At 41.8% G+C, this 16,555-nt stretch overlaps 1 protein-coding gene across 1 annotated transcript in view; it reads right to left on the reverse strand.

Annotated features, from left to right (window-relative positions):
* Positions 1–16,555, reverse strand: part of CALCR (calcitonin receptor) — a 314,575-nt gene that overhangs the window by 65,776 nt on the left and 232,244 nt on the right. Inside the window, exon 6 of the mRNA XM_075315660.1 lies at positions 1,692–1,783. Coding sequence (XP_075171775.1) covers positions 1,692–1,783 — 92 coding nt within the window. The remainder of the gene's footprint in view (positions 1–1,691; positions 1,784–16,555) is intronic.

Genomic DNA, 16,555 nt, shown 5'->3' on the forward strand with positions numbered 1-16,555 from the left:
CGGAGTCAACAAGTCGCTCATCACAAAGTCTATCAGTTCTGGTGACACACGGCAGTGGAGGCGGCTCGTATGCTTCATAATAGTGAGATCACAGACGTCCATGCAAGCACGTTACACAAGTCTGGATTGGTGGCACAAAAAAGGTGAAGAAGCCTCAACTTCAGTATCTTAATAAGAAGCAGCAGCTCGAGATTGCAAAAAAGTGCAACAAGTGGAAAATAGAAGATTGGAAACGGGTGATTTGGCGCAAAGAGATGAAAGTCAATAGACGGCTCTGATGGGGGCAAATGGCTTTGGATGAAACAAGGTAAAGAGGGTCTAATGGATCGAGAAATTGAAAGAACTGTCGGTGGAAGAAGCCTGATGATATGAGGTTGTTGAACAGCCAAAGGAGTTAGATACTTGACCAGGAGGGATGGTGGCCTCAATGCTGGGCTATATGTGAGGATTCTACAAAACGAGTTACTTCGTACACTCGAGTACTGTGAGAATGAAAAGGACGACAAAGTGTTCCTGCAGAACAATGATCCGAAGCATACGGCGAGATTGGAGAAGAAATGGCTCAGTGACAATGAAGTAGAGGAGCTGGATTGGCCCCACAGTCCCCAGACCTCAACTCAATTGAACACTTGTGGGTAGAGATGAAGAAAAAAACTGTATACATCCCCAAGTGAGCTGATCACTATACAACAACACTGGGAACGTATAGAAGAGACCTGGAATCAGATATCGGTGGAGACATGCTTGAATCTGATGGAGATCTCAGAAGGATTAAGGCAAAGGTGAAAGCCAAAGGTGGATTTAAAAAATACTAACAAATTTTAATTTAGCTTTTTAGGAGCAAAACAGTAACAATGCAGTGACATGACAAGAATCTGCATAACTAAACATATCCTAAATATTCGCAAGTCAAATTTATGTATGAAATAGCCAAGATGATTGTCTATGAAATTAAGGTCATCTCACGCTCAAAGCTGTAGTAGATTGTGAGCTATGGAGCCTGAAAGTCAAAAGTTCAAAACATTGTTACCCTTTTGCTCATCAGTGTACCTAAGAACAGACTCCACACAGTGTACCTATCTGTGTTGTTCCAACTCCATATAATGTGAACTTCTGTTGTCCAGATATCAGTGGTGAGAATGACGAGTGTTGGACCCCTACTGATGACTTATACAGTATCAGAGGTGTTGGCGCTCTATTGATGATCTCTCCTAAGGTCACCATTATCTTAGTTCCCTACAACCCTTTTAATAAATGCTATATTTTATGATTGGAGGTCTGTACATGGCATGATAGTAAAACTGCAATAAATGCTATAAAATACACACACCAATGTGTTTCTTTCAGGAGAAAATAAGAAATTAGAAAGAAAAAATTAATAAAATAAATACAGCAATTGGAAAACAGAAGAACACATTATTTCTTTTCTACAGATCCACATCTAATAAATGAAGCAGAAATTACATCCATGTAACATTCCCTTTAAGTATTAAAAAAATAATAATTCTAGCCTCGATTTAAAAAATTACTTTTGTGTTTTGTGGATTGCTCTTGATCTACAAACAAGCCCCTTCCATTACCACCGAGCGCTTTGCTTTCTTCTCATACATCAGCATTCAGCCCTTCAGTTTTTTCCATTATTAATAGGATCAGAAAATCAGACGCAAACAATTATAATCAGGATTACTTACTTGAAATAAAAGAAAATTCCAAGGGAAATTAACAATGAGACGATGGACAAGGCGTGTCCTACAATGGCCATGTAGTACAAGATATAGGCATTCTAGAAGAGAAGGAGAGAGAAATCACTCGGGGCAGGTACAATAAACATTATTCTTTAAAAGGACTTATTAAATGCTACAAGTATGCAATTTCTTAAAATGTATGTAAATGTCATTGTTCTCCTGAATCTAGTGTTGTTTTCCTTTTGTCCCTGCTCCTCTCCATTCCAGAGATATGGCCCCTTCTTCACTGTATAGGTATAGTGCAGTTAGCAGGCAAACCACCAGAGGGCAGTAGGGTAGTCATTAAACCAGGTCAGCACCAGGAGGTCTCGTCAATAGCACAGGGATAATCAAATTGTGGTCAGGTGATAGCCGAGGGTCGGAAGCCAGGAAGTCCCATATCCAACAGAAGGGAGAGGCGGAGCCAAAGTTAGGAACAAGGATAGAGGTCAGATGCCAGGAAGTCCAAGTACAAACAAGGGTGGGAGGACAAACAGGTCGGGACCAGGATAAGACAGACAGGGAAGAGCACACAATAGACAGGAGCGGGTAGTCAGGGACCAGGATAGACGGACGAATGAGGAGAGTACAGGTCAGAACAATGTAGCTGGGAGGCAGGACAGGTCAGGTAACTCACCAGAGCCAGTAACACATGCTGCAGAGCATAAACTATCATGGCACTGAACCGGAGGTGCAGCACCAAGACATAGTGTCCCGGAAACTGGAGTGAGGCAGAGAGGAGTTAACCCCTGACATGACCAGGCCGGAGCTGGGTGAAATAATCAAACCACAGTGGCCGATATAGACCTGGATCATGACAAAAGGAATTTCCTCTTGGGTGTGGTCTTCAAGGAGATGACCACACCCACTTGGTAACAAGACTACATTTACGTACAGGGAAAAAGATTCATATCTCAGAAACAGTGGGGTGCAGGAGCAAAAGAAAAAAGAAAGCCAGAATCAGGAGAATAGCGGCATAAAGAGAATCAGCAACCATGTCCCATGTATGATACTGATGTCTTCTAATGTAGCAGAGGCCCCTCTCGGGAACCCAAGCTCAGGATTGACTTTTAATTCTGCACTCCCCATAGCTATGATCAGAGGCGCACCTATGGAGAGAGAGGGGTATCAATGGGTCTCCTTTATACTGTGGAGCAGCAAAGCAGAGAAACAATCCTAGCTTCCTTGAATCCGTGTCCCTATTGAATGTAACAGCAGAGCTGCAGGAAGCCATTGTCAGCATCCTGCATCGCCACTCAGCATTTTCCATGCAATGATGAATGCAAACATGTCACTGAACCACCAGAATGATTCAGCGGGAAAGTGGGTGCAAGACTACACATCAGAGTAAGAAGGGAGTTGAGCATTTTTTTTTATCACATACAGGGTCCTCCCTTATTATGTATAATGTTTTTTTTATCACATACTGTTTTCTCCCTTATTATGCATAGCATTGCATTTTATCATATACGGTGTCCTCCCTTATTATGAATAGCGGTGTCTTTTAATAAATATTCTGTCCTCTCTTATTAAGCTTTGTTCAATATCACATACAGTGTCATCCCTTATTATGTATTATGTTTTTTATCACATACAGTTTCGTCCCTTATTATAAATAGCTTTAGCTTTTATCACATACTGTGATCTCCCTTACTATGCATAGCGGTGTCTTTTATTAGATATTGTGTCCTCCCTTATTAAGCATTGCATTGTCCAATATCACATAGTGTGCTCCATTATAATGTATAGTGTTATTTTTTTTCATCACATACCATTTCTTCCCTTATTATGAATAGCATTGCCTTTTATCACATAACGTGTCCTCCCTTACTATGCATAGCGATGTCTTTTAATAAATATTGTGTCCTTCCTTATTAACCATTGAAATGTCCAATATCACATACAGTGTCATCCCTTATTATGTATAGCGTTATTGTTTATCACATACAGTTTCCTCCCTTATTATGCATAGCTTTGCCTTTTATCACATAATGTGTGCTCCCTTATTATGTATAGCGGGGTCTTTTATTAGATATTGTGTCCTCCCTTATTAAGCATTGCATTGTCCAATATCACATAGTGTGCTCCATTATAATGTATAGTGTTATTTTTTTTCATCACATACCATTTCTTCCCTTATTATGAATAGCATTGCCTTTTATCACATAACGTGTCCTCCCTTACTATGCATAGCGATGTCTTTTAATAAATATTGTGTCCTTCCTTATTAACTATTGAAATGTCCAATATCACATACAGTGCAAGCCAAAAATACATACTATATATAAGAATAAGGCTGCACATCAAACTTAGATAATGGTATAATGCCTCAAGCATATGGAAAAATGTTGGAATATACAATGAAAAATGCTACTTGCTAATTTGAACATGTGAATAATGAATTGCATACCTGCTATGAATATTAGAAAAAAGGAGATATTTAGCAATCGCATTGATCAATGTAACTGAGCCCCAAAACCTCGTCAAGGTATATCTCTATATTGGGGTCCCTAGCTCTGTGACCCTAACTGTGTGTCATCTCATTGCAATTAAAAACTGCTATGGGTGGAGAGGGGTAACTAAGGACTTTCTTATATAGGAGATGGAAAAAACATGGCCGAAAGGGGCGGAGCTGTGTTCACATTCAGAAAAAAAACTACATATAACTGAATAGGATAACTGAAGTGAGCACTAATATATATATATGAGTGCAAGCCAAAAATACATACTATATATAAGAATAAGGCTGCACATCAAACTTAGATAATGGTATAATGCCTCAAGCATATGGAAAAATGTTGGAATATACAATGAAAAATGCTACTTGCTAATTTGAACATGTGAATAATGAATTGCATACCTGCTATGAATATTAGAAAAAAGGAGATATTTAGCAATCGCATTGATCAATGTAACTGAGCCCCAAAACCTCGTCAAGGTATATCTCTATATTGGGGTCCCTAGCTCTGTGACCCTAACTGTGTGTCATCTCATTGCAATTAAAAACTGCTATGGGTGGAGAGGGGTAACTAAGGACTTTCTTATATAGGAGATGGAAAAAACATGGCCGAAAGGGGCGGAGCTGTGTTCACATTCAGAAAAAAAACTACATATAACTGAATAGGATAACTGAAGTGAGCACTAATATATATATATGAGTGCAAGCCAAAAATACATACTATATATAAGAATAAGGCTGCACATCAAACTTAGATAATGGTATAATGCCTCAAGCATATGGAAAAATGTTGGAATATACAATGAAAAATGCTACTTGCTAATTTGAACATGTGAATAATGAATTGCATACCTGCTATGAATATTAGAAAAAAGGAGATATTTAGCAATCGCATTGATCAATGTAACTGAGCCCCAAAACCTCGTCAAGGTATATCTCTATATTGGGGTCCCTAGCTCTGTGACCCTAACTGTGTGTCATCTCATTGCAATTAAAAACTGCTATGGGTGGAGAGGGGTAACTAAGGACTTTCTTATATAGGAGATGGAAAAAACATGGCCGAAAGGGGCGGAGCTGTGTTCACATTCAGAAAAAAAACTACATATAACTGAATAGGATAACTGAAGTGAGCACTAATATATATATATGAGTGCAAGCCAAAAATACATACTATATATAAGAATAAGGCTGCACATCAAACTTAGATAATGGTATAATGCCTCAAGCATATGGAAAAATGTTGGAATATACAATGAAAAATGCTACTTGCTAATTTGAACATGTGAATAATGAATTGCATACCTGCTATGAATATTAGAAAAAAGGAGATATTTAGCAATCGCATTGATCAATGTAACTGAGCCCCAAAACCTCGTCAAGGTATATCTCTATATTGGGGTCCCTAGCTCTGTGACCCTAACTGTGTGTCATCTCATTGCAATTAAAAACTGCTATGGGTGGAGAGGGGTAACTAAGGACTTTCTTATATAGGAGATGGAAAAAACATGGCCGAAAGGGGCGGAGCTGTGTTCACATTCAGAAAAAAAACTACATATAACTGAATAGGATAACTGAAGTGAGCACTAATATATATATATATGATTTTTGGCTTGCACTCATATATATATATTAGTGCTCACTTCAGTTATCCTATTCAGTTATATGTAGTTTTTTTTTTCTGAATGTGAACACAGCTCCGCCCCTTTCGGCCATGTTTTTTCCATCTCCTATATAAGAAAGTCCTTAGTTACCCCTCTCCACCCATAGCAGTTTTTAATTGCAATGAGATGACACACAGTTAGGGTCACAGAGCTAGGGACCCCAATATAGAGATATACCTTGACGAGGTTTTGGGGCTCAGTTACATTGATCAATGCGATTGCTAAATATCTCCTTTTTTCTAATATTCATAGCAGGTATGCAATTCATTATTCACATGTTCAAATTAGCAAGTAGCATTTTTCATTGTATATTCCAACATTTTTCCATATGCTTGAGGCATTATACCATTATCTAAGTTTGATGTGCAGCCTTATTCTTATATATAGTATGTATTTTTGGCTTGCACTCATATATATATATTAGTGCTCACTTCAGTTATCCTATTCAGTTATATGTAGTTTTTTTTCTGAATGTGAACACAGCTCCGCCCCTTTCGGCCATGTTTTTTCCATCTCCTATATAAGAAAGTCCTTAGTTACCCCTCTCCACCCATAGCAGTTTTTAATTGCAATGAGATGACACACAGTTAGGGTCACAGAGCTAGGGACCCCAATATAGAGATATACCTTGACGAGGTTTTGGGGCTCAGTTACATTGATCAATGCGATTGCTAAATATCTCCTTTTTTCTAATATTCATAGCAGGTATGCAATTCATTATTCACATGTTCAAATTAGCAAGTAGCATTTTTCATTGTATATTCCAACATTTTTCCATATGCTTGAGGCATTATACCATTATCTAAGTTTGATGTGCAGCCTTATTCTTATATATAGTATGTATTTTTGGCTTGCACTCATATATATATATTAGTGCTCACTTCAGTTATCCTATTCAGTTATATGTAGTTTTTTTTCTGAATGTGAACACAGCTCCGCCCCTTTCGGCCATGTTTTTTCCATCTCCTATATAAGAAAGTCCTTAGTTACCCCTCTCCACCCATAGCAGTTTTTAATTGCAATGAGATGACACACAGTTAGGGTCACAGAGCTAGGGACCCCAATATAGAGATATACCTTGACGAGGTTTTGGGGCTCAGTTACATTGATCAATGCGATTGCTAAATATCTCCTTTTTTCTAATATTCATAGCAGGTATGCAATTCATTATTCACATGTTCAAATTAGCAAGTAGCATTTTTCATTGTATATTCCAACATTTTTCCATATGCTTGAGGCATTATACCATTATCTAAGTTTGATGTGCAGCCTTATTCTTATATATAGTATGTATTTTTGGCTTGCACTCATATATATATATTAGTGCTCACTTCAGTTATCCTATTCAGTTATATGTAGTTTTTTTTCTGAATGTGAACACAGCTCCGCCCCTTTCGGCCATGTTTTTTCCATCTCCTATATAAGAAAGTCCTTAGTTACCCCTCTCCACCCATAGCAGTTTTTAATTGCAATGAGATGACACACAGTTAGGGTCACAGAGCTAGGGACCCCAATATAGAGATATACCTTGACGAGGTTTTGGGGCTCAGTTACATTGATCAATGCGATTGCTAAATATCTCCTTTTTTCTAATATTCATAGCAGGTATGCAATTCATTATTCACATGTTCAAATTAGCAAGTAGCATTTTTCATTGTATATTCCAACATTTTTCCATATGCTTGAGGCATTATACCATTATCTAAGTTTGATGTGCAGCCTTATTCTTATATATAGTATGTTTTTTTGGCTTGCACTCATATATATATATTAGTGCTCACTTCAGTTATCCTATTCAGTTATATGTAGTTTTTTTTTTCTGAATGTGAACACAGCTCCGCCCCTTTCGGCCATGTTTTTTCCATTTCCTATATAAGAAAGTCCTTAGTTACCCCTCTCCACCCATAGCAGTTTTTAATTGCAATGAGATGACACACAGTTAGGGTCACAGAGCTAGGGACCCCAATATAGAGATATACCTTGACGAGGTTTTGGGGCTCAGTTACATTGATCAATGCGATTGCTAAATATCTCCTTTTTTCTAATATTCATAGCAGGTATGCAATTCATTATTCACATGTTCAAATTAGCAAGTAGCATTTTTCATTGTATATTCCAACATTTTTCCATATGCTTGAGGCATTATACCATTATCTAAGTTTGATGTGCAGCCTTATTCTTATATACAATATCACATACAGTGTCATCCCTTATTATGTATAGTGTTATTTTTTTTCATCAAATACCGTTTCTCCCCTTATTATGTACAGTTAGGTCTAGAAATATTTGGACAGTGACACAATTTTCGCGAGTTGGGCTCTGCATGCCACCACATTGGATTTGAAATGAAACCTCTACAACAGAATTCAAGTGCAGATTGTAACGTTTAATTTGAAGGTTTGAACAAAAATATCTGATAGAAATTGTAGGAATTGTCACATTTCTTTACAAACACTCCACATTTTAGGAGGTCAAAAGTAATTGGACAAATAAACCAAACCCAAACAAAATATTTTTATTTTCAATATTTTGTTGCGAATCCTTTGGAGGCAATCACTGCCTTAAGTCTGGAACCCATGGACATCACCAAACGCTGGGTTTCCTCCTTCTTAATGCTTTGCCAGGCCTTTACAGCCGCAGCCTTCAGGTCTTGCTTGTTTGTGGGTCTTTCCGTCTTAAGTCTGGATTTGAGCAAGTGAAATGCATGCTCAATTGGGTTAAGATCTGGTGATTGACTTGGCCATTGCAGAATGTTCCACTTTTTTGCACTCATGAACTCCTGGGTAGCTTTGGCTGTATGCTTGGGGTCATTGTCCATCTGTACTATGAAGCGCCGTCCGATCAACTTTGCGGCATTTGGCTGAATCTGGGCTGAAAGTATATCCCGGTACACTTCAGAATTCATCCGGCTACTCTTGTCTGCTGTTATGTCATCAATAAACACAAGTGACCCAGTGCTATTGAAAGCCATGCATGCCCATGCCATCACGTTGCCTCCACCATGTTTTACAGAGGATGTGGTGTGCCTTGGATCATGTGCCGTTCCCTTTCTTCTCCAAACTTTTTTCTTCCCATCATTCTGGTACAGGTTGATCTTTGTCTCATCTGTCCATAGAATACTTTTCCAGAACTGAGCTGGCTTCATGAGGTGTTTTTCAGCAAATTTAACTCTGGCCTGTCTATTTTTGGAATTGATGAATGGTTTGCATGTAGATGTGAACCCTTTGTATTTACTTTCATGGAGTCTTCTCTTTACTGTTGACTTAGAGACAGATACACCTACTTCACTGAGAGTGTTCTGGACTTCAGTTGATGTTGTGAACGGGTTCTTCTTCACCAAAGAAAGTATGCGGCGATCATCCACCACTGTTGTCATCCGTGGACGCCCAGGCCTTTTTGAGTTCCCAAGCTCACCAGTCAATTCCTTTTTTCTTAGAATGTACCCGACTGTAGATTTTGCTACTCCAAGCATGTCTGCTATCTCTCTGATGGATTTTTTCTTTTTTTTCAGCCTCAGGATGTTCTGCTTCACCTCAATTGAGAGTTCCTTAGACCGCATGTTGTCTGGTCACAGCAACAACTTCCAAATGCAAAACCACACACCTGTAATCAACCCCAGACCTTTTAACTACTTCATTGATTACAGGTTAACGAGGGAGACACCTTCAGAGTTAATTGCAGCTCTTAGAGTCCCTTGTCCAATTACTTTTGGTCCCTTGAAAAAGAGGAGGCTATGCATTACAGAGCTATGATTCCTAAACCCTTTCTCCGATTTGGATGTGAAAACTCTCATATTGCAGCTGGGAGTGTGCACTTTCAGCCCATATTATATATATAATTGTATTTCTGAACATGTTTTTGTAAACAGCTAAAATAACAAAACTTGTGTCACTGTCCAAATATTTCTGGACCTAACTGTATAGTGGTGTCTTTTATTAGATATTGTGTCCTCCCTTATTATGTATAGCTTTAGCTTTTATCACATACTGTGTCCTCCCTTATTATGTATAGCGGTGTCTTTTATTAGATATTGTGTCCTCCCTTATTAAGCATTGCATTGTCCAATATCACATAGTGTGCTCCATTAAAATGTATAGTGTTATTTTTTTTCATCACATACCGTTTCTTCCCTTATTCTGAATAGCATTGCCTTTTATCACATACCATGTCCTCCCTTATTATGTATAGCGGTGTCTTTTATTACATATTGTGTCTTCCGTTATGAAGCATTGCATTGTCCAATATCACATACATCATTGTTTTGGAGCAACCTATAGTAAGGATGGATCAAACACCCCCTAACACCATAGTATTAAAAGAGGAAGACGTTTTTATTACTTTATTACTTTGAAACATGTTGACTATTAAACTAAACTATTACTGTTATTGGATCTCAAGTCTCATCTCTTCTTTGCTCGACCCCTTGGCAGCGCAGGATTTAACCCCACTATTCCCTACCACATAATATTACTCTCATGGGCCTGAAACAGCTATTTTCAGCAATTTCTGTGGTTATGGGTACCCAACTGCAGCCAGGTTTTCCCCTTTTTCTTTCCCTTTGTAATCCGGTTAAGACCCTATTGTGCTTTATTTTCCAGTTTATTTCTGCTAAAACAGTCAAATTAACTTCTTGTGAGACCATCATTCCGAAACCTGGTAAATCCCCTTTAAGGATTCACTGCATACAGGTTTATTATTGAATCTGATGTATAGACCGTATGCATTAAGCTCCTCAGATCCCCCTAGTGGTTGTTGTGTACTCTCATAATTTTATCTTTTAACTCTGCTTACACAGGGTTATTTTTTTCTCCAGTATCCTAATTGAATCTGTGTTTCAAATGTAATATGATGGGGCTACTCACTCAACTTGCTTCTTAGAGAAAACAACAGGAACATTTTCATTTGCAAGAAAAAGTCCAGCAAGTTTCTTATATATCACATAAACCTCTCCAGGAACATAACACAAAGACTCTTCCCACATAATTTTAACATTTCCCCTTCGGTACGCCTGCTCAGGTTCGGATACACTTCTCCTCCTAAGTGTCTCTGTGGAGGTATCTCACTCTCCATTCACTCTGTCTCAGAGGTTCCTCTCTGGAGGCATAACAACCTCCACACACTGACCATGTGCCAACTAGTCTCCATTTGAACACATCAGACACACCCATGGGTGGAGGTATGTTAATAGCCAGACCTGCCGGTCTCTCCAGGGATTCGTAAAACCTTTCCCTTGAATCCCCTAATAAGCCTCATAGCACTAAGGGGTACTTTGCACGCTGCGACATCGCTGGCCGATGCTGCGATGCCGAGCGCGATAGTACCCGCCCCCGTCGTAGCAGCAATTTCCTTGTGATAGCTGCCGTAGCGAACATTATCGCTACGGCAGCTTCACATGGACTCACCTGTCCTGCGACCGTCGCTCTGGCCGGCGACCCGCCTCCTTGTTAAGGGGGCGGGTCATGCGGCGTCATAGCGACGTCACACGCCAGGCGGCCAAACGGAGCGGAGGGGCGGAGATGAGTGGGATGTAAACATCCCGCCCATCTCCTTCCTTCCGCATATCCTACGGAAGCCGCGGTGACGCCGGTAGGAGATGTTCCTCGCTCCTGCGGCTTCACACACAGTGATGTGTGCTGCCGCAGGAGCGAGGAACAACATCGGACTATCGCGTCAGCGTAATCATGGATTACGCCGACGCTGCATCGATGATACGATTACGACGCTTTTGCGCTCGTTAATCGTATCATCTAGGCTTTACACACTACGATGTCGCATGCGATGCCGGAAGTGCGTCATTTTCAATTTGACCCCACCGACGTCGCACCTGCGATGTCGTAGTGTGCAAAGCCCGCCTAAGAGTACCAGAGCGAACATCCAGGTTTACACCACCTTTGTGATACATCCCCTCTGCCTTGCTGTATACTAAGAAATTATGTGCCACCCCCATGCCAGCAGCCAGCGCTGCTCGAGTCCGGACCTTCAGGGGTGGTGTCTCGAGGGTCTCCGGACCCGGGGGTCTCGCGGACACGCCGAATAAAAGGGGGGACGAATATGTACGGGCTGGGCCGTATTAAGTTAGTGACGCCACCCACAGTGTGTGGTGAAGTGGGACACCACCGCTGCAGTTACGGGGCACCCGGGGGAGATGTTGTGCAGCAAGTTGTTAACCCCTCCGTGGGCAGGGATGGTGGCCCTGGGACCCGGTGGCTTGGTGCAGGGAATGGCGACTGCTGGGGGTGCTGGTGTACTCACTGTTAGTAAAACAGACAAGTCTCTGGTAAACCAAGGTGATGGTGGCCGGTGCCGCGGCCGGTTGCATTCAGGGTCCCCCACCCGGCTGGTGGTCTCTATCTCTGTCCTCTGCACTGTTTTAAGTAGAAATTACTTCCCAGTCTGAAACTTAGGAGTCCGCTCCCGGCTGGATGTGGCCTAAGGAGCCGTGCCCGCAGACGCTGGCCTGTGGGATCTATGGGCCCTGGCGGTGACCTCTTATCCCTAATCGGTGGGCTGTTGTCTTCTATGAGGGACTTTGGGTGGGACAGGACCTCTAGTCCTGGCCTCAATCGGTTAATTAACCAGTCCGCTTCTGGCTTCAGGGTCCGAGTACCCCCCTTTTGCTACGTTTTCCGGGTCGGTTCCCCATGTCGGTACCGGCGGGCAACAACCCTGTCCCGGTCCACCTCAGTTCCACCGATCCGTCTTTTCGTCTCCTGCTGATGGAGACCACCATCTGCCACCTAGCCAGAGGCACCAGGGCTCCTACCCTGGTACCGTTCAACTTGACCTCTGGTGCTGGAGCCGCACACAGCCCCAGCACACCTCCTCTCAACTTGAACTTCAGACTAAACTGACTATTTTCCCGCCTCGGGCTGTCTACACCCCTGGGTGGACGTGCACCAATCGCCTGCTCACGCCCACTGGTGTGTCTATCTTTCCCTAAGGGGGGGGGGGGGTGACTAGGGTTTCAGGTCGGCTGTGTGTTACCCAATGAGGGAACGGTGTAATGCAGGGGCCTATCTGTGACTACCTGGGTTCTCCAGGGCGTCACAATTATTCAGCACACAAATAAAGATCTATTTAGTTAAAATAGGTACATATTCACATTTATGCCTTTTTTTTACCCTATTGTTACGTCACCACCGGCGTCTGCTCCAGTAACTGCTGCTCCGATCGCCAGGCGACGCTGTGTTCCTGCCGTGGATGGTGCTGGTGATGGGAGAGGAGTCGATGCCAGCAGCACCGGTGGGCGCAGGCTCCGATCATCCACTGGGCTGGGCTATCTTGCAGTACCGCTGGCTGACTGTGGGTGGCGTGTGTCTTCCAGCTGAAGTTGCCAGCGTTCAGCTACAGCCAATGGGAAGACACCACACCCTTCTTATTCCCCCTCCTGTCACATGACCACTGCCAGAGATAGTTCTGATTTCCTGGCTCCTGGTCTGCCCTATTCTGTTTTGTGATTCCTGTGTGCTGACTTCTGCTTGTTTCCTGACTACCCTTCTGCCTGCTGTTTTTGTACCTCGCTGCCCGATCCGGATTTGACCTCTGCTACGTTTTCTGATTACGTGCTTGTCTGCCGATTCTGTCCCTGTTCTGCTATTCCTGGTTTGACCCTGCCTGACTACTACTCTCTCGGACTGCAGCCTTCCACAGGTAGTGATCTCCAGTGTCCTGTGTAATTCCAAATCCCTGTATAGGGGTTAAAGGGTTTCAGGGTTCTGGGGGTCCTGCTTGGTGAGTGGAGTCTGTCCATTACATCCCACCTGAGCCTGTTGATCCAGGCAGGCATTACACCTATATTGCAGTTTTCTTTGTATAATGTGCACAATATGGATGTATTTATTATTACATCTCCCGCCTGTAACACATTTATTATACTTAATTGGCCGATGATACATGTGTACATTAGTACTGGTATCCAGCAGGCTCATGAAGAGTGCATTTGGGTATGGAGGGAGATCTGCATCAGCTGTTGCTAAATGGGTCCTGTCGATGTCTTGGGTCATTATTCAGAACTATTTATGTTGTCTCCCGGGTGAGAGTTTCTATATACTAATGATGCAGAAATTACGTTTTCATTGTTTTGTTTTTATTATTATTTCATGTATTCTATTTGATACAAATATAAGAACAGAATCTTGACTGCAGAAAAAAAGTCTGACAATGATCGGATTTACTAATCTTCTTATTTATTTATTATTTATTTTATCTCTTTATAGTATTGATTACCTAATTGCTGGGTCCATCACAAGAAGAAACTAGCACCTGTTGCCATTTTTCACGCAATCATCTGTACAGCCCTATAGAATAACACTGGTCTGAGAGTTGCCCAATTTTTTTAAATAAAATAAAATAAATAATAATAATTTTATATAGCGCTAACATATTCCACAGCGCTTTGCATACATCAGGAACACTGTCCCCATTGGGGCTCACAATCTAAATTCCCTATCAGTATGTCTTTCGAGTGTGGGAGGAAACCGGAGAACCCGGAGGAAACCCACGCAAACACGGGGAGACCATACAAACTCCTTGCAGATGATGTCCTTGGTGGGATTCGAACCCAGGACTCCAGCGCTGCAAGACTGCAGTGCTAACCACTGAGCCACCACAAGACTGCAGTGCTAACCACTGAGCCACCACACGACTGCAGTGCTAACCACTGAGCCACCACAAGACTGCAGTGCTAACCACTGAGCCACCACAAGACTTCAGTGCTAACCACTGAGCCACCACAAGACTTCAGTGCTAACCACTGAGCCACCACACCACTGCAGTGCTAACCCCTGAGCCACCACAAGACTTCAGTGCGAACCAATGAGCCACCACACGACTGCAGTGCTAACCACTGAGCCAACACAAGACTTCAGTGCTAACCACTGAGCCACCATGCCGTGAAATGAAAGAAACCCAAAAAGAAGTACGGATTAAAAGGAACCCCCCCAAATCCAAAATGACGCAGAATAGGAGAATGCTGGGAAGGGAAACACACAAACAATCCACAGGGAAAAGCAAAAGGGATAATTCAGTAAAATTCTCCTAAACTGAAGAGCGGGGACTCCACACATCCATCATCTCTAGAATATAGCCAGCAAGTGAGGCATGTGCAAGGCGAGTATAAATAGCCCCTACCAAGATGTGATAGAGCTAAGAAAACAAGCAAGTGAACTCCCCTGAGTGGAAATATAAAACAGAAAGGCCAGGAAAGGAAAGACAAGAGAACTAACAGCAGTTGGACGAATACAAAACAGGCTGCAGTCCAATGGAGAGTGAAACCAACCACGCGACCAAAGATCACCGGATCGATCCCCAGAATTATTAGGAGGAGGACGAGGTGAGCTGTGAAATTACCTATTGTGAATGCTGGAAGCTCTGTTATCTACTGTATATAGTGGTGTTATCAGTCATTGTACAAGAGGGGGAGGAGGTGAGCTGTGATATCACCTATTGTGAATGGTGTATCCTATGTTATTTGCTGTATTGAGGGGTTATCAGTCATTGTACAGGAGGAGGAGGCAGTGAGTTGTGACATCACCTAATGTGAATGGTGGATCCTCTGTTATCAACTGTATATCAGTCACTGTTCAGGAGGCAGTGGAGGTGATCTGTGACATCACATATTGTGAATGGTATTTCCTGTGTTATCCTCTATATATAGAGGTGTTATCAGTCATTGTACAGGAGGAGGAGGTGAGCTGTGACATCACCTATTGTGAATTGTGCATCCTGTGTTATATACTGTATATAGAGGTGTTGTCTGTCATTGTGCAGGAGGTGAGCTGTGATATCTATTGTGAATGGCGTATCCTATGTTATCTGCTGTATATAAAGGTGTTATCAGTTACAGGTGGGATGTGGCATCGCTGGTTGTAATTGTTGGATCTTGCATTATCAGCTATGTTTAGATATATTATCAGTTATTGTAATTTTGTCTATGATGATAAAGAGTATACTGAAAAGTCTTCTGTAAAGATCAGGAACTGTGGGTCTAAAATAAACCCGGTGTGAGAATTTCAAAATTTCATTGTATTTTTGACACAGATGGTGATATAAATATTGGTAAAAATGTTTTAAAAATACATTTAATACGAAATCTAATATAGACAATGAATCATTTTCTGACTATACATTCCTTTAAAGTAATTAAACCAATCAACGTGGTCTCCATATAGAGAGGACATGTCAGGGCATCTGTCGGTAGGATAATAAGCCTCATAGGCCGTCTACATGGGCATGTCAGTCATAGAGAGTTGCATAAAATGATACCCAGCATATCTGTGATACGATTTGTTATTCCCAGAAATCAACATTTTTCTATCTTATATATCTAAATGAGCTGTTAATATCTATGGGCCGGACGTAGATCTCCCTGAGACTCCGCCTCCAGAGCTAGTGTGAGACATGTAGATTAGGAGAGCAGACTGTCAGTCATTACATGTCTCACACTGGTAACGCCCCCTTTCATTTATAATTAGCTCTGGAGGCGGAGTCTCAGGGAGATCTATATCCAACCCATAGGTCTTAACAGCTCATTTACATATTAAGAAAAATGTGGATTTCTTAGGCTGCTTTCACACATCCGGCTTGAGCTGTGCGGCTCAATCCGGCTGTGCAAGCTATGCAACGGATGCGGTGAAAACACCGCATCCTTTGCATAAGTTTTTCCCATGCGGCCCGTCCGGTTTTTGCCGCTTGCGGCATGCTACTGAGCATGC

The sequence above is a fragment of the Anomaloglossus baeobatrachus genome, chromosome 6, assembly GCF_048569485.1.
Source record: "Anomaloglossus baeobatrachus isolate aAnoBae1 chromosome 6, aAnoBae1.hap1, whole genome shotgun sequence".
In the NCBI taxonomy this organism is placed as follows: domain Eukaryota; kingdom Metazoa; phylum Chordata; class Amphibia; order Anura; family Aromobatidae; genus Anomaloglossus; species Anomaloglossus baeobatrachus.